The sequence below is a fragment of the Diplotaxodon limnothrissa genome, linkage group LG3, assembly GCF_057381915.1.
Source record: "Diplotaxodon limnothrissa isolate DT_005_m linkage group LG3, D_limnothrissa_male_GT1.1, whole genome shotgun sequence".
In the NCBI taxonomy this organism is placed as follows: Eukaryota; Metazoa; Chordata; class Actinopteri; order Cichliformes; family Cichlidae; genus Diplotaxodon; species Diplotaxodon limnothrissa.
Window position 1 is genome coordinate 44,086,073 of NC_140598.1, and position 22,498 is coordinate 44,108,570.

The 22,498-nt window shown below is 42.8% G+C and overlaps 1 protein-coding gene and 2 non-coding genes across 4 annotated transcripts in view; all 3 read left to right on the forward strand.

Moving 5' to 3' along the window:
• htr2cl1 (5-hydroxytryptamine (serotonin) receptor 2C, G protein-coupled-like 1) overlaps positions 1 to 22,498 on the forward strand; it is a 40,900-nt gene that overhangs the window by 10,415 nt on the left and 7,987 nt on the right. For both annotated transcript variants that reach the window (XM_085349418.1, XM_085349419.1), the window contains exon 2: positions 11,453 to 11,653. In XM_085349418.1, coding sequence (XP_085205544.1) covers positions 11,453 to 11,653 — 201 coding nt within the window. The remainder of the gene's footprint in view (positions 1 to 11,452; positions 11,654 to 22,498) is intronic.
• On the forward strand, positions 9,782 to 9,854 carry trnak-cuu (transfer RNA lysine (anticodon CUU)). Its single transcript has one exon. It is a non-coding gene; the product is annotated as a tRNA-Lys (tRNA).
• trnak-cuu (transfer RNA lysine (anticodon CUU)) lies at positions 17,501 to 17,573 on the forward strand. The gene has a single exon. It is a non-coding gene; the product is annotated as a tRNA-Lys (tRNA).

Sequence of the window (22,498 nt, forward strand, 5' to 3'; positions counted from 1 at the left end):
ACTTGTCCTGTTTCTCCCTCGGCAGCGGTGCATCCCATTCGCTAATGTCCATAGAGATCTCTCTCAGAATGGAGCGGCCTTCGATGCTGACTGGCACAGCGAAGCCGAGTGGGTCATACAAACTGTTGATGACTGACAATACACCACGTTTGGTGAAAGGCCTGTCATTGATTTCAACTTGAAATGACAATTGGTCTGTCGACAGGTCCCAGCCTAACCCAAGGCTGCGTTGCATGAGTGGGGCGTGTTGTCCACGTTGGAGTTCCTGCGGGCCTGTGGCTAGATCTTCACTTGGGAAGGCACTGACGACTACAGGGCTGTTGGATGAGATCTTGTGAAGGCGGATGTTAGACTGAGCCAGCATCCTTTGTGTTCTGTGAAGGACGTCAATCGCCTGGGTCTCAGAGGGAAATGACTTTAGCCCATCATCTACATAAAAATGGCGCTCAATAAATTCCCTTACATCACTGCCATATTCTTTCTCTCCTTCCACAGCAGTCTTCTTGAGTCCATAGATGGCAACTGAGGGGGACGGGCAATTCCCAAAAACATGGACTGTCATGTGAAACTCGTCCACTTCTCCATCGAGGTCGTGATCGCGGAACCACAGGAAACGCAGATAATCACGATGGTCCTCTCTGACCGTGAAGTTGTGAAACATCTGCTCCACGTCAGCCATCACAGCATGTGGGTCACCTCGGAATCTGAGAAGCACGCCCACAAGGCTGTTATTGAGATCTGGGCCTTTACACAGTACTTGATTCAGAGACACATTTTCGAACTGGGCGCTTGAATCGAAGACTATTCTGATTTTTGCTGGCTTTTGGGGGTGGTAAACACCAAAGTGTGGGAGATACCAGCATTCTTGGTGGGGTTTGAGAGGGGGTGCCCTTTCTGCATGACCTTTGTCGAAGATCCTTTTCATAAACTCCACATAATGATCTTTCATCTCCGTCTTTCTCTTTAATGTCTTCCGTAGGGACATGAGGCGGTTGAGAGCCTGCTCTCTGTTGTTGGGTAAGCGACGTCGGGGATGACGAAAGGGCAGGGGGGCGACCCAGTTATTTGCATCATCTTTAGCAAACTCTTTGTGCATAATGTTCAGAAACGTCTTATCTTCTGCAGAGAGTGCCATTTTGTCATCATCAGTAGTTTGTTGAAAGATGTGTTTGCCCAGTTCATCTTTGACCTGTGTGCTCTCAAAAAGGGGGCATTCTTCTGTGATCTTCACTTTTGTGTAGATTCTGTTGCCACAGGGAGAGAGAAAACTGGGGCGGCCATTATCCAGTATGTTAGTCTTGTAGGAGTTCAATGTGGGTCTGTGAGCTCCCGAGAGGCAAACATCCCCAACAATTACCCATCCAAGATCAAGCTTTTGGGCATAAGGTGCTTCATTGGGCCCATTTGCCTGGCGTCGAACCTTGTGAGCCTGAATTACATCACGGCCTAAGAGGAGGAAAATATCTGCCTCTGGATCAAGAGGGGGTATTTGTGCAGCTATGTGAGCTAGGTGATGATGAGCAGCTGCAGCTTCTGGGGTGGGTATCTCACTCCTGTTGTCAGGAATCTGATTACACTCTGTCAGTGTTGGTAGTGGTATGGACACTTTTCCGTCCACACCCTCAATGACAAAGCCGTGAGCTCTACGGCCTGTTTTGTTCGTTGTGCCAGAGCATGTTTTCATTGTGTATGGAAAGGCTTCACCATGTACATTAAACATGTCAAAAAAGGGAGAACGAGCCAGTGACACATTACTTTGGTCGTCTAAAATTGCGTACATTTTCGTTTTCATTTGAGGGGCTGTGCTGTGATATACTTTCACCATGCAAATTTTAGAACAAGACCGTCCTTGTTGTCCCTGTCCACATACCTCAGTGCAGTTAGATGTAGTCACTGTGGAGCTCGGGATGTCTGGCTCCCCGCCGTGTGCCTCTGGTGTAGAATCAAAGCTCCCACTTCTCCAAGGGGGTGGCCCGGCATGCATGGCGGAGATGTGGGTATCGCTTTTGCACTCCAGACAACGAATATCAGCTTTACAGTCTTTGGCCCTGTGTTCTGTTGATGAGAGACACTTGTAACAGATCGAAAGCCCTTTGAGCAGACTTTTCCGCTCATCCAGTGTTTTCATCCTAAACCCTCTACATTTTGCAAGTGAATGGGGCTTCATGTGTACTGGACACCGTTTGTCGGGATCAAGAGAGTGAGTGTTAGATTTGTTGCTGGGTGTGCCAACCTGTGTTTTGTTTGCTGTTAGCGGGGCTCTAAAATGTGATTGTCTCACCAGCGGCCTTTCTATCCTCATGTGCCCAGTGCTGTAATTTTGTAGGATAAAGCTGGGGTCAGTTTTCATTTCAGCATTGCTATTTACGAACTGGACAAAGTAGGAGAAAGGCGGATAGTGCACTCTGTGTTCTTTCTTATACTTGGACCCCTGTTTGATCCATGACTCTTGCAGGGTATGTGGGAGTTTTTCCACAATTGGGTTTATGCCTCTTGGAGTGTCAAGAAAGCTGAGGCCTGGCAGATATCCTTCGTTTTTTGCTGCTTCAAGTTCCAGGAGGAGATCTGCAAGTTCCTGTAGAAGGTGATTGTCTCTCGGAGTAACTCTGGGAAAGCTCTCTAGGCGTTTGAACAGAGAAGCTTCAATAACTTCTGATGAGCCATAAATCCTGTCTAGCCTTTGCCATAAACGCTGAAGACCTGTTTCTGGATTGTTAACATGGACAGCCCTGATTCTCAGAGCATGCTGGAGAGACTCCCCACTAAGCCACTTAGTGAGCAGATCGAGTTCTTCACTGCACTTTAGGTTTAAATCTTCAGTGGCATTGTGAAACGTAGATCTCCATGCTAGATAAGTCTCTGGCTTGTTATCAAACACTGTCAGTCCTGCTGTCAGTAGGTCACGACGCGAGAGGAGGGCAGCGAGGTCTGATACATCTGCTTGTCGTTGTGGTTTGGCTGCTCCAACATAGTTGGACCAATGGGGAGGTGGAAGTTTGGGCTGCCAAACAGGTGGAGAACTGGGGGGGTACCCACGCGCAGCTGCTGCTGATATGTCCGGCCCTGTAGTGTGGGTGTTGTCTAAGTCACATTTTTGCTCTCTACTGTGTTTTGACTCACCTTCCATATTAGTGTTATTGTGGAAGTGGGTATCTACATACTCTTGAGTGCGGCTGACAGCCGCAGCTATTGTGGCAGGAATGTCTGGTGGCTTCACAGACTCTGCTTGGTCCAGAACTGCAGCCTCTAGGACCCTTGCAGCTGCAAGTGCTGCTTCTGCTTCTCCCTCCTGCTTCAGAGCATTTAGCGCTGCCTCCATCCGGGCCTTTTCGACCTCCATGTCTATTTGGCGTTTGGCATATTCTGCTCTTGCTCGAGCAGCTTCGGCTTCAGCTCGTGCTCGTGCTGCAGCAAGGCTTGCTGCTGAGCTGTTTGACCGGCGTGAAGCTGCTGAGCTGTTTGACCGGCGTGAAGCTGCTGATCTGCATTCCGACCTGACTTCCAGCTGTGAAAGCTGCGAGGTGTCCCCGTGGTTGGACATGATTGCTGTCGCTGGAGTGTCTCAGGATCCTGGCAGTGCACTTGATGCGTGGACAATCTTTTTACTCTTCTGCCCTCAGCTGAATGTCTCTATCCAGCTTATGCAGTGAGCTAAACATAAAATGGCTTCAGTAAACACTCAGGAGACCGCGTGCCATTCTTCGGAGCTTTACTGATCCTTATTTTCCTTTTTTTTAAAACTGTAATAACAGAAACAGAATACAGTGTATTCACTCTCCATACAAATACACAAAGATTACATTAAATATTGTTGACTTATGTAAACAGTCACTACACAATCAAGAGATACAGAGATGGTAAGAGATACAGCTAACACCACATGCTGGTATGCTTCATGTTAGCAGGCTAAACAAAGGGCTAACAGCTAGCTTGTGCTAGTAATGTAACAAACTCGCTAAACACACAAGAAGCTCATTACTTTGCTGAACAAGGTACTAATAAGTGGGAACAATAAACCGTTTTGCCACACTTACAGATTATGCCTTTTCAAGGGCGTCAGATGCAGGAATTTACAGAGACACAGCCAAATGGACCTTCCCTGTCGAGCGCTGGGAGAAAACCACTGCTTGCGCTCTAACATGGTGCTACCCTGTCAACCCACTAGATGGCAGGCTTTGCCCAGACAAGATCAGGAATAAACATATTTTCTGACATGTTGCAACAGTTAATTACAGAACGAATGATTATGACCCGCCATATAACAAACTTATAAAAAACATGCCTTAGAAATAACAGGAGGGACAGAATAAAAGAAGAACAGCTCAACACTTCACAACAGGACTTTGCTCATCATGGTGGGGGCATCCATCTTTCATACACAGCTGAAGTCTCTCCTGTATGCAAACTTTGTTGCTGTGTAGTTAACTTTTTCAGCTGCACCAGTAATTGATTGAGTAGAGGGGAGGAACGTGAAAATCTTTTAACTTATCAGAAATATCTGATGCTTTTCCTCTTGGTAGGACAGTTTAAAAAAGCAACAGCAAGAACACGGAGGTCTTCTTCTGGGTAAGACTTATGGTTCTGTTTTTCAGGATAATTTGTTCTGTTTTGCAGACGCGATCTAATTTCCATTCTGCTTTTCAGCAATTTGTCCAAGTTTTCCCTTCCTCCACATTGAGACCTTATGACGGGAGGGAGATATGGTGCCATCTCAACTGAATGTAATTCAGATTCATTTGGCTTCTTCCCTTCCTCAGGTCTCTGTTTGCTCAGTGATAAAACATACAGTAGACGTGATAATAAAACACTGATAATACATGAAGCGAGGAAACTGCTCATTTTTGAAGGTATCTCACTTCAAGTCTTATGGCCAAATATAAAACAAATACCCAAAACTATGAATTATTGATGTGGGGGAGGGCAGAATGGTTAGGTAAGGATGAAAATGAGATGGAACAAAGGCAAGAGAAAGGAAATGATATCTCATGGACTAAATTAAGGCAGGAGGAGATTACACAGACAGGAAAACACAGCCAAAAAAGTGCATGACATGCAAGGTCAACTCAATCAAAGTGTTCATTGAAGGCTATTTCTCTGCTCACAAACTGGAAACATAGATTCCTGAAGAAGACATGTTTAAAAAAACGGATTTTTCCCCAACAGTGAATTAACTCAACACATCAAAGTCTGTGCTTTAAGAAACTGGAAAGAAGGCCAATGTACACAGCCAGAGAAGGCCTATTATCATCTATCATATGTCATATACAGACATACAGGCTCGGGCCTTTTTTAGTCAGTGAGGGCTTGGATGCCTCTCCACACCTGGCGACGGTTGTTGTCCTTGAGGAAGCCCTCTATCCTCCTCCTGTAGGCCTCCTTGGCCTGTTTGATGCCCCTCCTCAGGTTGGCTCTGGCAGTGCTGTACAGGGAACTGTCCCTCAACCTGAAGGCTGAGTTACGAGTTCTGATCAAAGTCTGTACTTCACTCATCATACAAGGTTTTCAGTTAGGAAAAATCCAGATGGTTTTGATCACAGTCACATTCTTTACACAGCACTACATAGACTGAGTGAAGGTCTCCAAGTCCTGCTGTTCAAAGATGGACCAGTCTGTCAGATCAAAACAGTCCTGTAGCTGGAGGAGAGCATCATTTGGCCATGTTTTAATGACCCGGGTGCTTGGAGGGGGATGTAGGCAATGATGTTGAGTGATGTTACTGTCCACATGGTCCAGTGTCCCATCTGCCCTGGTAGGAATAACATGGTGGTGGAATTTGGGGAGTACAAATTTCAAACATGCCTTATTAAAGTCCCCAACAACAATATGGGTGCCTTCAGGGTGCTCTCTCTGCTGTTGAGAGCCTCCTGACGATAAGTTGGAAGTGGTTGAGTACTGAGCTAACGTTAGCATCGAGGAGGATGTAACCAATGGTAACGTTGGCTACCGTTAGCACATGAAGTAGATAAAGTGGGCCTGCACTAAGTGGACATGGCCTCTAAGTCTAGTGAGTAGTGACTGTCTATTATTCTACTGATCTGGAACCGATCCCGAAGCACATAAGCACAGAGCCCACCACCACTTCCCCTACCGGAGTCTTTGTTGTGGTGCTGGCGATGTAATGTCCGGCCCAGTAATTCCACTTGGGATCGAGGATGTTTGGATGGAGCAAGGATTCAGTTACCATCAGTAGACAACACTCCCAGACAAAGGTTATTAAGTGGATATCCACTTTATAACCCACAACCTTAAGCCATAACACAATACAAATTAATGGGTTCGATAAACTCTTAAATTTGCCTTGAAGAAAAAAAGTAGCTATAGAGACCAAAACTGTCCATTGTACCCAACTGTTAACATGTTTTTTTTTCTGGTTTTTGAGCCAGCCTCAAGCTGATGGCGGCAAGCCCATTTTTCCAACATGGTGTGTAAATGTTATGTGAAGCACATACTGAGGTCAGCTGAGTGCATAGACTGTGTGCACACGTGTGAAGTGAAAGGTAAATGTCAGTGAGTTTCCAAGAGTTCTAGTGCATGAAATCTGATAAAGTGGTTCAGGTGATGTCACAAAAAGCTTTCAAGGCGCATGCCCAGCTAGTTCAGTCGGCAGAGCATGAGACTCTTAATCTCAGGGTTGTGGGTTAGAGCCACATGTTTGGCATAGCTGTTTTAAATCACAATATGCTGGAATAAAGTCTTGAGCAAGGGACCAGGAGCCTTATGTTTTTATAAAGATGTGTGTCATACTGTATGAATGTGCACTGCGCAAAAAAATATAGAGAGCATTGTTATTCCAAGTATACCACCAAGTAAGTTAAACTTCTGAGATATTGATCTGGTCAGTTAAGTAACATAGGAAGTTGTTAATGAGTTTCAGCTGCTGTTGTATTAATGATATTAACTAGAGGGACGACAATGAGACAACCCCCAAAACAGGAATGGTTTTACAGGTGGAGGCCACTGAAATCCTTCCATCCACATCTTTTCTTATTTTTTTCAATAGTTTTGCATTTGGCTCAGGTAGCGACATGATACCTGGACCCTACAGAGGTTGGACAGGTAGAACAGTATCTGCTGCTTCGCGCAAGGGCGAACAGGATGGTTGGTGTGACCAAGCAATCAGAATCATGAGGGTAACCTGAGGGCCTGACATCCTCTGTGCTAGTCTTCTAGCCCTGTGCTCAGTGCTCATTGGCTTTAGAACAAATTCAGACATATAGTGGTTAACACATTTGTTTGGGAAGTGATAGTTTGCTGATTTAGTTCCAGCCAGAGACACAAATTCCCCTTGGGTTTGTGTCTAACGCCAGGAAAGACATCTGGCATTAAAATCTGCCAAATCAAATTTGCAAAGCTCCATGCTTATCAAGGGATATAGTCAGGTAAACATGGAGAATTTAGTTAAGATGCTAAAAAAGCATGTAATTGCTGTAAAATCTGACTTGCTGTGGAAGCTGTTGCTCAGACAGAGCAATCCTTAGCTCCCCCTGTCTGCAGGTACAAGTGTCTCAGAAGGTTATAAAATGTTAGCTGAAGGCCATGAGTTTGAAAACCAGGAGATTTTCTTTTAGAAAAACAAATTAATTCATGTAACAAACTGTAAACATGCCTCTTTTGTTTTCCTGGTGAAAAAATGGACATTTTAAAATTGTAGTCTGTAGAAATTTGCTTGTTCAGTCAGCCTCAAGTGGCCACTGGAGGGACTGCAGTTATTGACTTCTTTTTTTTCAGTTCTGGAGTTCAGCATTTGGTCGAACGTGTTCATGGACATCACACGTCCCATGATCAAACTAGCTGATGCTTTTTTTTAATTTTTGGAAATCAGTGTTACATCAAACTAAAGTGAGCAGAAATACAACACAAATTCCCACCACAAGCGCCCTTCTTGACTACCATCTGACCTGTTCATACGTCATAACCTTTCCGTATTATGCAAAGCCTGACAAAATGTGCGATGATTCAAAAGTGCTGTTTAATTATCAGCTATTTTGTACAGTTGACTGCAACACTCAGTTATTTTCACTCGGTCTATTTAGAAGAAAGTCTAACTCACCCGGTAGCCAGCTGAGTAACACCTTGTGTGTTTGTGTGTGTCATGCACTGCCCCCCAAAAAGCGTTTGACCTCTGAAACATTATGCAAGCTGCCTCCCACTCAGCATGCACACAAACAAGCATGTGATTCATTCCACATGCATCACATACGTGCTGCTCGTCCTACAAATCAGAGATGAAATTAAGCAGCCAGATTACACGCTCGCGGGTTTGGCCCCAGGTCATGTCCTCGGTTCATATAAATAGCCGCGGGCACAGAGAGACAGTTTTTGCGGTATATGCCCTCTTTAGGAGGATGACACAGCATCAGTGTTGCTCACTTTTATTTATCCTTAACAGAACAGCTTTTCAAGTGAAACATATCACTCAGAATCAAAGATTGCCTTTACTGGATGATTTGTGATGCACTATAGTCCCTTGAAATGTGGAAGCAATGGCACGGATTTCAGTTAGAAAGATATTTGAAATGAAAGTGACGGAAAATAGATATGAGCCAAAGCAATTGAAAAAGACGGAGGAGACAAGAAGGATGCAAGCTGTGACACTGAGTACGGTAATGGAGCATTCGTGCCTCGAGCAGTTAGCATAATTGTAGTTGATGTTTGGTTTTACTCGTTTCATTTCTTTAAATAAATAGTATCTTTCTTGCAAGTGCCAGAATATAATTTTAACCCACTCAGCAGCCAGCCTGCCAATCAAGCTAATTATTTAAGCCCAGTTTAAGCAGTGTGTGACCTGCTGATTGTAATTACGCATCCGCTGGACTCTGCTGACTCCCTCACGTGTGTTTGTAGCTGCTGTATTGTTATCCCAGGGGGTGTACATGGGCCCAACGCTGAGATGGCAGAGAGCGATTTTATTCCCAACGACCCCAAACTGCTCACCCAACAAATCAGCGAGGGGAGACTGACTAGCTAGTAGCTCTACAGGGTATCACACTGGTACTAGATTTGACCTTTGATCTCCAAGCGCAGGGAGAGATAAAAGAGGAATTCACCCTCTGGGATCGTACAGCATCACTGAAAAAGAAAAAAGAAAAAAAAGAAAGCTGATCTGATTTTAGTTTCACAAACTGTGCATCGGATGCTAGCTTCTGTTTCCTGCTGGGAGGTAAATTGAGCCCACTGTGGTCAGGAATGCTTTTCTTTTATCTTTGTTTGACTTTTAATGTCTTGTTTCACGCCCAGCACAGTCACTCTGGGCTATTGGTCGACACTCCAGTTAGGTTGGTGAGAGACAAGCAAATCAATGTCGTTTGTTCTTATACGGTTCTCTATGTGCTCATGTGAAAAATGAAGTGCACCCCATAATTCAGTAGAGCCACTTTTAGAAGCAATAAACTGAATTTGTTTCTTTGTGAGGTGACTTTATTATCAGTCAGGAATTCTTGCCTGCTCTTCTTTACAGCTTTGCTTGAGTTCATTGAGGTTTGTGGGCATTCATTTGTGCACAGCTCTCTTAAGGTCCTGCCACAGCATTTCAATCAGGATGATATCTGGACTAGACCATTGCAACATCTTGATTCTTTTCTTTTTGCTGCTTTGCTTTGGACCATTGTTTTGTTGCATGGCCCAGCTTCAGCCAAGCTTTAGCTGTCACACAGATGACCTACCATTTGACTCTAGAATAGTTTTTTGTACAGTTGTATAACCCAGGTTAAGTCTTTTTCTAATGGGTCATGAACTTTAACATTTAGCATCCCGAATGACACTGGTAGACTTTCAGATGTAGGCATGGCTAGCTCAGGTGGTAGAGCATTAGACTCTTAATCTCAGGGTTGTGGGTTCAAGCCCCACGTCAGGTGTAGCTGTTTCTTCTGACTTTGTGGTAAGTTCTATTAAGATTGGCCTACTACATACATCTAACAAATATGCTGGAAAAAACTGCTTGAGAGAGTTCACAGTTGCTAATGATCAGTTGACTGCATCTTGTTAGCAGCCCTGATTCATACTAACCCAGTAAGTACGAGCCTGCTGTCTTTCAAATCCCTGTAGCTAACCTTGACTATGAGGAAAAATTGAACATTCTTGATAGTCTGAGAATTTATTTAACAACTTTCATTTTTCCTGTTAATAAATACATGAAATAAATCTTTCATGTATCTGAATAATTTGCGGCTTTTGTGTCCTGAATGTTTTTAGCAAAGTCTTCCATTCAAATGTTTTGAGGTGCCTCATCATAATGGTTTGTAAAAAATGCATTTGTATTCAGAGTGGTCTTTAAAACGAATGCTTAGAGTGGGAATACAAAACTCAAAGACTGCAGCTAGTTCTTGGCTTCTGCAAAGCCTTGTTGTTTTCAGTCTGCGGCAATACATTTTGCTAAGTAGTGGCAAAATGCAAGTATAATGATACAAGGAGCCATTAAGAAAAACAATTTAGTAGCAGTCATGCTAGCAGCTCTGTGAGCCAATCAGCACTTAGGTTAAGGTCAGTGGGCATGATTTACAAGACTGTAGTGAATTTTTTCAAATATGCACAACCCAAAGTGTAACTGGGGCATTTTGAAATTTGTAAGAATTTGGTCAGTTTAGGATTAAGTCTTTGGGCACCCTCGCATCAGATTTTAAGGTGGTTCATCAACTATTTAAAGCTAAAATGATTGAATCTCATTGCTATTTACATAATCACATGTTCTCTCCAGTATTGTCTTTTTTTAATCTTTTTTTCATCCTTGTTTGTTTGAAATATTGTCATTGTAATTTGTTATTGACAAGTTCAACTTTTTATTGAATCAGTTATCTCTTTAGAATCGGGGCTAATCCCTTATTCCTCTTTGTTAGATTCATTTTTTAAGGATGCAAGAAGCAATAAACCTCAGGCTACAACAACAACTACACCTGCATCACAAAAGCACATACTTATACAAATACTGATTTTCACACATAATTTTGGTGTAATCGCCCTGTACAGATGATAGCTATGGGACATAAAACACAATCTAAATTAAACCTTATATTCATAGTGGGTTCATTGATATGCAAACTGATAATCTACTCTTAAAATCTAATTCCCAGCCATTAAATTAGACATCTAAATAACTCCGCCTAAGCCTAATCATAATTTTTACAATAAACCAGAGAAATGCTGTAATCAAACTATCACATTTATCTGATTTTTCACAGAAACTTGGAGCTGCATGTAATTTTCATTCTCCCTTTGATGTACTCTAATTAATTAACATTTAGTCAGCCTCTCCATGCTGCATCTAAAGCCCTCAAAGTCTGCTAACCCTGATGCCATTCACTCAGCCAGACTCCTAGAATCGATTGAAAAAAATGAATTACTGCTTTTAAAGTCAAGAGCAGCAACCGCTGCCCATGAAAAAACAACAGGCAGCTTATTATTATTTACATCACCTGGCAGCACGGTAATCTTTCATGTTCTCTCTCAATTCTTCCAGACTACGCCTGGCCCCTCCCCAGCGCTCTGTGTCCGATCTGGATCTACCTGGACGTGCTGTTCTCCACTGCCTCCATCATGCACCTCTGCGCCATCTCCCTCGACCGATACGTCGCCATCCGCAACCCTATAGAGCATAGCCGCTTCAACTCTAGAACCAAAGCCATGATGAAGATCGCTGCAGTGTGGACCATATCTATAGGTCAGCATTTGCATGTTAATACATAAATGTAGATTTGGCTCCTTTTCCACAGGCTCTGTTAGATTCCTAATTAAAAATATTTCAGTTAGTTAGAAGTGTAAGTGATGGCGTAATTATACATAATTGTGCTGTTTATATTCATGGTGTCAAGAGGTGGAGGCCACTTGACAACATGAATATCACAAATACTCCAATTTCAGCCAACAAAACTGCTGCACAGGCTTTAGGATGGACTGTTAGTTAAATTACCCGTGCAGAAAACCATATTATTTGCCAAATTATCACATTAAGACTGCTCCAAAAGGCACCAACATCACAGAAGTGGTCAGGTTTAATGAGTAGCTGGCTAACAGACAGCTGGTTAGCAGACAGATACTGGTTTAGCAAATTAGTGTAAAAGATACACGTAACTACCATGACATCATCCATTATTCTCTATCATATCGAGACTATCTCTCCATTCCGCTACATACTCCATATGTACAGAGTGGAGAGATAGTCTCTCACTCAGAGAACCAAGGTTACAATGTAACCGTACAGTTTGTGAAGCCATGTTTTGAAGCCTCGACACGGTTGTTTTCACCGTCACCATCTTGGTTTTAAAAAAAATGGAAGTGATGAGGACAAGAGTGAAATGGCTTGCTCACTGGTTAATGTCATGTAAACCACAAGTCATTGTTTAGTGAGCGCACCACTTCCTTTTTGAAACATAGTCTCCAACTCAGATTAACAAAATACACTTATATTTTTTACTTCCTATGACCAAAGATTTGTGGCTCAGCACATAAACTCAGCAGCAAACTGTTTACAGAGGCTAGGACAGCAAGTGGTTTTGCCAAAGACTTGTGAAGGACTGGACATCTATGTACCAAGTCTTCCACCATACAGCCTTTTTTTCAGGCTAAACTATATAAACAGGACAGAGCAAATCTTTTATTTGAATGAACTGTTATGTAAATGTGCCGCCATAAGGGACGGCCAGAGTTTTATGACTTTACGACTTTGTTAACAACTCGTGACAAAGCGCTTACAGACCAACATCTTTGACTCATCCCACCATGTTGATTGGTGTTGTTAATCAAGAAAAACATGAAGTATATGAGGCTGTTACTGTAGCAAAACAATTTGTCTGTGTGAGCATGTGCAATCAGATTTGTAAATGTGTTAAGAAATCTGTAAGTGTGCACAGTGATAATGGTTGAAAAGTCTAAAAATCTTTGTTGACGCACTAAGAACACAGACAAGTCATCAGTTAGAGCTCCTGGTTTAGATTCCATGATCTAAACCAGGGGTCCCCAATCCCAGTCCACGAGGGCCGGTGTCCCTGCAGGTTTTAGATGTGTCCTTGATCCATCACAGCTGATTTAAATGGAGAAATTGCCTCCTCAACATGTCTTGAAGTTCTCCAGAGGCCTGGTAATGAACTAATCATGTGATTCAGGTGTGTTGACCCAGGGTGAGATCTAAAACCTGCAGGGACACCGGCCCTCGTGGACTGGGATTGGGGACCCCTGATCTAAACCTTTCTGGATATTATCTGTGAGTTAATTAGTCTCTGAACACGTTCTGCTTTTGCGCTGGGGTTGTTTCTCTTTTTTTCTTTAATTCAGTGAACTGGCCTTTCATCTTCACACATCTATAAATGAGCACAATGAAGAAAATACATTCTACCTTTGTGTCGTTTTGTGGTCAACTGCAAGACTGGATTTTTATATTGCACCACTGTTAATTTAGCCGACCCCTACAGGTACACATGGAGAGTTTCGAGACTGATGACTGTTGTTAAATTTAATGACTTTTCAGAATCCCCCTCGCAGTGTCTCCAAAGGTCCTATCAGTGCCCCTCCTGACTTTATGAAGCAGTGGGAACCCTCTCAGTTTGTTGACGCTCAAAGCGTCTGGCTGTGTGTTGTTACAGTTGGAAGTGATTTGCATCACAGACGTTTTACTCCCCAAAGGTGATCGCAGCACTTTTCTTATTTGATTTTGTTAGAAGCTAGGACGAAAATATGCGAATAAATTAATTTTGTCATCTTGAAATGTAATTGTTAAAGGTAGCCAGAAGATATGCCGTAGAGTTATTGACACTTCATATATATATATACACACTGCAAGTCAACATTCATATGTGGATTCCTAAAAGATGACTTTAAATGTTTTACCACAAGGATTTTAGAGGGAATTGTGGCTTTGCTGGAGTAAAAGCAGTCATCTCATATAGTCTTATGATTTTTATTTTATTTTTCGTTGTTATTTTAAAGGGACAGTACACCCCCAAAAAACAATTCGACATATTTTTTCCTCTTGCTTTTATAATGTTCATAAATAGGTGTAGATATGATTCTCTTGCCAAATTTTGAATCAGGAAAAATTCATCTCAGCAACAATTTCTCTTTAAGAAATCACAACCCGGTTTCATTTAAAAGCTGCTTCCTCTCTGCTGAACTGCACCTGCAGCTGGGTAACATTACAGCTCAGCCAAGGGTGTTTAAATCTTCTCATGCTGTCGCAAGCAAGAGCTTCCCACCACACATACTTCTCAACCCACTGTCTCCCTACTGGGAGTCAAATACTGACATTTTGTAAAAATCACTGGCATCTCGAAATGATGCACAAAACATCCTTTGCCATCTGCGTCATGACGAAACAGGTTTAGGCAATATAAAAGACATGCCTCGCTCCCAACTCTCAATTTTAAACGCACTGGCTAAGGCCTGATTGAGATTCTGCAGTTACATTGTAGGTTAAGGAGTAGATTCGCAGCTGAAGCATAATTCAGGCATATGGCGTCAGTCGCACAGGTGTAGAAACCAGTCAGTGAGTCCCCTATCAGCAAGGAAAATATGTCTCAAGCTAGATTGCTTTGGTTACTGTCAGCTTGCTGCGGTTGCCCGTGGTTTGGATATAAATGGAAATTGTTTGCCTTCAAAGTAAAGAAGAGCTGCTTGCAAAAGCAGCTTAGGGTGGGGGGAAAGGAGGGTTACTTTCCAGTCTTCCGTGACTGAAACTTTAGCAACTGCTTTCCAACAGGAACCGCTCACTATCAGTCTCACTTTTCTTTAGAGATCGTTCTTTGCCAGGAGGTTGCAGACTAGTCTCTGGTACCTGCGCTCTCAGCAGTGGTATAAATGGCACAGAGCTGTCGGGATGTCACCGTCTTACATGCAAAGCAACCAGTGTGGCAGATTAGGACAGATCAGGGATCGAAACAGCGACCTTCCGGTTACAGATACGCTTCCCAAACCCCCTGAGCCACAGGGGGCGTGTGTTGCACAGAGGAAAGTATGACCTCCCTGTGAGGAAAGTGATGAGGGATCAAATGACTTTTAAAACTTTTCCCTCAACCCTCCCTCGCTCTGTCTGACCTCCGGCTCCTGTTGATGTTGTTCTGAGCCCTTTAACACCCACGAGGGCTTCAAGTCTTGACACACACATACAAGGGTGAAAGTGCGTACCGCTACTGTATGTCCTCGACCCCCAAAGCAGCTATGCAAAGTCACTGCATGCGTGCATAAACTCCACCTGGGCATCGATTGTTGCTGCATTTAAAGTCACGGTGTCACAGAACAAAATCCACAGGCTATCAGGTTTCCCGTGTGGGGATTTAATACGTGTTTCACTAAGAAACAAGTGAATCAAAAAGCGTCTAATGAAGGGCAAAGGTTTGTTATCTTTTGGTTGGATGCAATTAAATGTTCGGTCGTGTCCTAATGATGAAACATTTTATTAAAGGTTAAAGCTGTTGAGACTATCAACAGCTAGCCTCGTGTTGACAAATAAGTTGGTTTGTGAGTGCTTAAGGCCAAAAAGTGTGCCAAGCTATGTGCTCCCAGTGGCTCGGTCAAAAAGTCCCAAAAGGTAAAACACAAGCTGTATCGATTCCAGGACTCAACTTAGTTATCTGCAGTTTTTTCATCTTATCACACACTGATACAAAAAAAACATGTATTTCTTTGCCCGAGTTGAAGAAAAGAGATCAAACATCATTAAAGTTTTATATAGTGCTTCTTTTCACTTTCTTTATTCTTTTATGCCCTTTTATGTGGAAAACAATCTACTCCTAACCAAAGATGATTGAGTGATCCATCTTAAAAGGGAAAATAGTATTTATGAGTCTTTTAATAGTTTCCTACATAATACATTTTTCCATCAGGTAAAAAGTTGTTTTGCTGACAGGGATTACTTCCTGTGAGCTACATTGACAGACTGAGTTGATTGATGCCTCCAGATAGCAGGTAGGTTTTTACTTTTCTGTCCTTTCTTGCTCTGCACTCATTCGCATCCGGCTTTAAATCAGAAGAAATTGCTCTTTTCCTGCTGGCATTTCCTTGACCCCTCAAGAGGTTCTGCACCACAATGTTCAGCTGTGATTGAGGTCTGAGAGGGCTTAGAGAGATCAATGCTAAAGGATTAACAAAGAAACACCCAAACAGAAGATGTTTTCTGCTTCTTGTTGACTTTTTACTTTCTAGCATTCGTGTATCTTCCGGCTTTTTTCCCGCTGTCCATTAGAGCTAATGTGTGTCCTCTCAAGTGTCTGTGTGAACACAACCGTTTTCTCATTGGTGACAAATTAAAAATGCAGAGCAGGAGGTTTGCATGAATGACCTCAGTCTGTTTTGGTCCGAACTGACAGCTGTTACATATTTAGATGCACTTGTACTGCTCAAAGGTTTGAGGCTAATTTCTATAAACTGATGTCATCTGGAGCATAAGGACAACGTTTTGGGTACTGGGAGCTCTATGTTCTCTTTTTGTAGTCTAAAATGTGCTGACCCATCATGTTAAAGCAGCTAGTTGCAGTCTGAGTGATGACCAAAAGATGGAATACATTTACTGAAATGCAGTCATATTCTGGTGACGGCTTAGTGACCACTAAATGGGACTCTGAGTCTTGGCCCAAATATTTGATGGCTACATTGAAACACTGACCCCAGAGATCATCAGACTGAATTCAGTGAGTTTTGTGAGATTTGTTCATCTTTCTGGCATTTAGTTGTTTAGGAAGGGTGGGGACGGCGGGGGGGTTAGGAGTGACGGCGGTGTTTTGAGATGTGAGAGATTTGCGACATTTAGCGCAAATCTTGTGTAGTTAGTGTTTAGTGTTGTCAATAGTTTTGTTGTGTGAGTCAGAACAATGAGGCGACTGCTGAATGTTACAGGTGTTACAGGAGTGATACATCTCCTGCTGTCAGGCCTGCAGGTATCAGGCTGTTGTTGTCCTTTATCTCATAGTGGACAAAAATTGTTTTGTGGAGTGGCACAAATAATTTGTTTGGCATCAAATTTGATGCAGAACAGCTGATTGTTCTGTAAATTCAGTTAAACAGCTGCAAGAAACTTTGTTGTTTGCAAAACTCAGTTACTTTTTTGAAGAAGTAACTATATAATTAATTGCCCAACATCGGCCATTATTTACTGTATTTTGCAGACAGAGTTAAAGGACTCTCTCCCAGACCACAGACTCATACTCATAATACAAATCAGAACTTTATAAAAAAAAAAGAGGAAGAAAAAGAAAGTTGTGTTTTCAAAGTTGGAGTTCAAGTTATTTTTACTTCCAATAGTGTTAACATACTACACAGGTCATGAAGATTTTTTTGAATTTTCATTGTAAGTGGGCTAAAGCAGTTAATTAAAAGTAGTCTAACATAAATGTAAATGCTGTAATTTGATTATTTTAATAAACCATGAAACTTGGATGGATTCGATGCTGGCGTGACCACAGTGCACACGTCTGCTGTTGCTCACAGTGGTCCAAGGGACTGCTCAGGGAGTTTGTGTGTTTGCGCAGACACATGAAAAATTAGAGGAAACATTACCAGTGCGGTTTCACTAGGCGTGCAAGCCCGGCTAGCTCAGTCGGCAGAGCATGAGACTCTTAATCTCAGGGTCGTGGGTTCGAGCCCCACGTTGGGCGGAGCTATTTTAAGACAGAAGTTATCAAGAAACTCTCTGAAGTCCTGGATTCAGCTGATTTTGTTATGACCTTGTTATTCCAGACATGTGAACTGCCAAAACTTCTGCTTCATAGAGGTTCTCACACATGCTTACAGTTAGACGCAGATCATCATCTGGAAGATGTAAAGGTGTGCTTGATTTTCTATACGACTGCACAGAGTCCTGTGAAAGCTTTCTTTTTCATCTGTAACTGAGTCAGATGCTCTTTCCTCGATGGAAAATAAATATTGGTGCAAATGCAAATCATGTCTTTATGACCTTCTGATGCCGATCTGTCCTCACGTGGACATTTTTGCTAATATGATTCTTCAGAAGGTTTTTGGTCAAGTCTCAAGTCAGTGCTTTATGAAGTAAAATCTGGGCAAAGTCAGATTTCGCAGGCTGAGGTTGGCTCTTGCTGTCATGATTGACATGACAAAAATGAACTTGAGTTGGCAGAGCAAGCACAGAGAAAGGTTGAAATAAAAGCAAGTTTAATGAAGGATAATAAGAAAAAAAACCACATACGTTTTTATATAGCTCTACCTCGGGATCCACATGGTTTTAAGGTGAAATGAATTAATGAGGTGAATCACAGCTTTTATTTAGATTCACCTGATTGCTCGCTCTAAATGAGAAAAACACCAGATGGAGGCAATTGTTTATTCTCCTTGCGTGATGCATTTTAAAACTTACATTTACTCTCTTGGTCTGAAGTTTATCGCCATGCTCTGCAGACATCTCTATAAGACTAAGAGCATCTGTTAGCAAACTGAAAACAAAATACTAAAGGTTATATTTCAGCTGTCCAACGTAGTGAGTATTTTATTTATGATTGTTAGTTTAAAACAATCACTGCTGGGTCGTTTGGCTCTCGGCGAAGGCACTCGCACTTTTTCTCCTCTCCTCCTTCCCCTTATCTTCCCTGCTTAGCCTCTTACTGTATGTCCTTGTCTAGTCTCGTGTATTTTTGTATTACTTTTCCCTGGAACACCCTCTCACAATCTGTTCTCTAAACCTAAAAGAGAATTATGGATTTGATCAACTGGTCTCTGAATGCTATTGACACCCTTTTCTTAACGAGAAGTCTGGGCTCAGGAGAGCCCGAGTGCCCTGGAGGGACTTTCCCTGCCAGATACGCAGTGGATGGGTGGCAGAAGTGGAGGATCGTGTGCCTGGTGGGACTGTCGATCGAGGACGCTGAAGATATCTACCTATTCAGAACCATGATAACAGGGTTCTTGCTGATCGGAGCTGGTTTGGCCCTGGCTTATCGGAGAATTAAGAAAGCGGAACCAGCTGTTCAAACCCACCCACGGCTGCCCGCTGGGATTGAAACGATAGGACGGGGCGCGACTTCTCAGAAAGGGCTCACTGAGTGCAGCGTGGTTAAGATCTTGGAGAAGCTTACGGCTGCCGTGAATACTCAGAATAAGACCTCTGAGCTAAAGTTGGATCACATCGTGGAGCAGCTCACTGCGGTCGTGAGGTCTCAGAATCGGCTCTTTGAGCACAAGAATGACAAGACCACGGAGTGCAAGTTTGATAACATTATGGAGAAGCTCACGGCTCTCCAACGGGAGATTGAGAGACCAGTGTCAGTGTCGGAGTGTTAAAGAACAGCTTTGAAATTCTCATGAGTTATTCGCACAAACGAAAAATCACCATCATAATGCGGCTATCCCTTCGGCGCTAGCTGTGGGCTCACGGCTGGAGCTGAACAAAACTCTAAACGACTGTGTTTAGACTGTTCTTCCCACTGCATGCAAGGCCACCTGGGTTGGCTTGTAGACTGTTTACTTAGCCTGGTAGGGCGAAGGACACTGAACTATGGACACGCACACACATACATTTACACTGACAAGCACTCACTCATCCCCCTCCCCTTCCAACGCCTTCGATGCTTGTATCCTCCTGGGGAACACGGGCGGGTCTGGGCCCACGCTGGAGAGTCGGCGCAGTGGCAGGATGGCTGCTGTGTTGCCTGGGATTACTCCTCATCCCCTACACAACCCTGTTGCTGTCACGTGCTCTATAATGTTGTACTGTGGACATTTATGTGCTTTCTGTGCAGAGGAGGTTTTTTTGTTTCCTGTTCTCATGCTGTCCTCCAGCCCAGCATGAGTAGAGGTCTCTTTTTTTCCTCTTATACTTTCGCATTGTAGTGTACATTTCAGTGGTTTTTCTGTAATGCAACCGTTCTCTGACTTGTATCCCCATGTGATGTCTCTGTTGTATGTGTAAGGTCGGGAGGCGGGTTCATTCCACTGCAGGGCAACCTGCCACTGCATGTGGTGAATAAAATTTGAACTTGAACTTGGTGCAAAAAGTCTAATCCCAGAGTTCCAGGCTCGTCTCTTGTAGAGAACCTTGTGGATGGTTTTAGCATCTATAACAACTCAGTGTCACCTTTAATAAACTCTTAGTGAAGTTGTTCCTTTGATCTCAAGGAAATCTCCAAAAGAACAGGGCTCTGCAGATGTAGCCAGCTGTTCATTTTCTCCCATTTGTTTAGAAATTTTGTTTTCCTTTGTCATGTCCCATTTTACCCAGGTGGCCTGTGTTCAACTCCCGGTATGGGAATTGTCCTTTTTTACTGAGATCTATGTGAAACTGAACTTTGTGGAAGAACTGGCCTGGCAGAGGGATCAAGCTTGAAAATATGTACTGCAGATTAGGGGTGCCTAAGGCCTGAGGTGAGACTGGACTAATAAGTAAAGAGAGTCTATCTAAAAAGTGGAAGGAGTAATTTGAGAAGCTCATGAATGAAGTGATGAGTGAATCAGGAAAAGAATGAAAAGTGCAAGAACAGTTGTTTAAATGCCATAGGTATGGAGATATGAAGGAGAGAGTGTAACATGGTAGACTAATGTGCCTGTGTTAATTCAGCTCCATATTATTGTGTGAAGTTGCACTGGGTTGGGAGTGGTTTTGTGTGTGTGTGTGTGTGTGTGTGTGTGTGTCACATTTTTGGTGAGCCAATGGCTGGAATGGGGTTGGACTAATTAGAGGCAGGTGTACTTGATTGCACTGATACACTGGTCTACTTATAGCCCACACTACAAACACTGCTGTGTCATTTTGTCTCTCTGTGCAGGTATGTAATGTGATGAAATCAAATATGTTTGGGATGTATGGGTTTTGTGCTATGAATTCTATAGTGAAAGTGTCATTTTGTCTCTCTGTGCAGGCCAGGGCCTATTATATGCCACAGCCTAAAGGCAGCAGAGTTGCAGAGGCTGGAGTGACCACTGGCTATATGCTTGCAGGGTGGTGGGTCTCCAAGGACAACTTCTAACCCTGTTAAAGGCAACACGTGGAGTGCACCTGGCAGTGTGGCATAGCTGGCTCTGGCCTTGGGACTGTGTGTTTTTTATATGATTCATAAATGGGACACTGGACTGTTTTATCTTTTATCTCTTGATATTTTTTGTCAATAAATTATCTTTTAGAATTTTATTGACTCTCATCTTTTTGCCCACGACTGAGACGGTTGGTCAGACCTAGAATCTTTCTTTGGGTGTGTTACAGAGAGGGCCTGCAATTTTTATATATATATTTTTCAGCCTTTTACTGGCTTTATTACACAGATACAGTGAAGGCTAACAAGAAAGCAGAGGGGGAGACATGGAGCAATGGGTCGGACTCAAACCCGGGCCAGCCGCTCGCAGCCATGCAGCGTATGGTCACCTGCTCGTCCAACTGACCTAAACCAGCACCCAGGGGTTTCAATCTCTGATTGTAGACTAGCTAACCATACTGGATCAAACATTGGTAACGCTAGCTGAAATTATGGAAAAAAAAATGTCAAATATTAGTAGCTAGCTAACACTACAGCTTGCAGTGGGATGTGTTGGTTTAAAGTTGAAATAATTAAAAGGTAAGATAATCAATTTAAATCATTATCTAACAGCATGAATAACATATAGAGTTGTTAGCTAATCGTAACGACAAACTGGGACAGCTAAACATAACCAACAGCTATTAAACAGAGTCGTAGAATCAATTTGTGGATAGATTTCTAAAATAGTAAGCCCATAGTTAGGTGGAAATACTGGAAACATTTTTCTAACCATAACTGAAAGTAGTGCAGATCGAGTTTAAAAGAAGTTGAAATAAAGATATTTGATTGTGAGAGGTGGTGTTAATAAAGTTCATCATTGAGTCAACCTGAAGGACATTATAAGCAAAAAGCTGGGAGCCGTTGGTCTACACACTGTGTGCGACCAAGACCGCTGGACAGCCTCTTTACTCAACTCTATTTACATTCATAAGTTATTTGGACATTCACAAAAGTAAAATGTACTTTTAATGCGGACAAATTCATCCTTCTGGGCAGCGTGTGTGTGCAGTCGATTGCAACGATTGCATTGGGGGAGCCGCTACGACTCCAAATTGCATTTTGATGTTGGCCCGGTCGCCAGCAGTCCGAGAGAAAACGATAGATCTTGCACTTACGCCTGCCCACACTTCTGGCATTAAACAGCTAAAAGGGGACCGAGATGTGCGACCAGTCTGTAAAACAGTGCTGTTGCCTGTAGAGCTTTAAAACACGTCGCTGCTTCTCCCCTCGGTATCTCCGTTCTGAAACAGAGCCCAGGGCAGCAGACACTTTTAACACAAGCGCTCTTTGAAATCAGAAACGGCACATTAGTCAGTGTTATTATCATAGGTCAGAAAATCAGCTCTGTCTCAAAGGATGCCTCTCACCTCAGGCTTTTATCAGCAGTATCCTCTAACAGCACCAAAGCACCGCTATAAACATCCATTACACACTGATAGATTTCTACAGATCCAGCTCTCATTTAATATATTTAATGTGTTATTCTACAGCACCTTATAGTTATTTACTTTCATTATCATAAAAGGAGCGTGTTCACGGACCGGGGGTACAAACCACCAAAT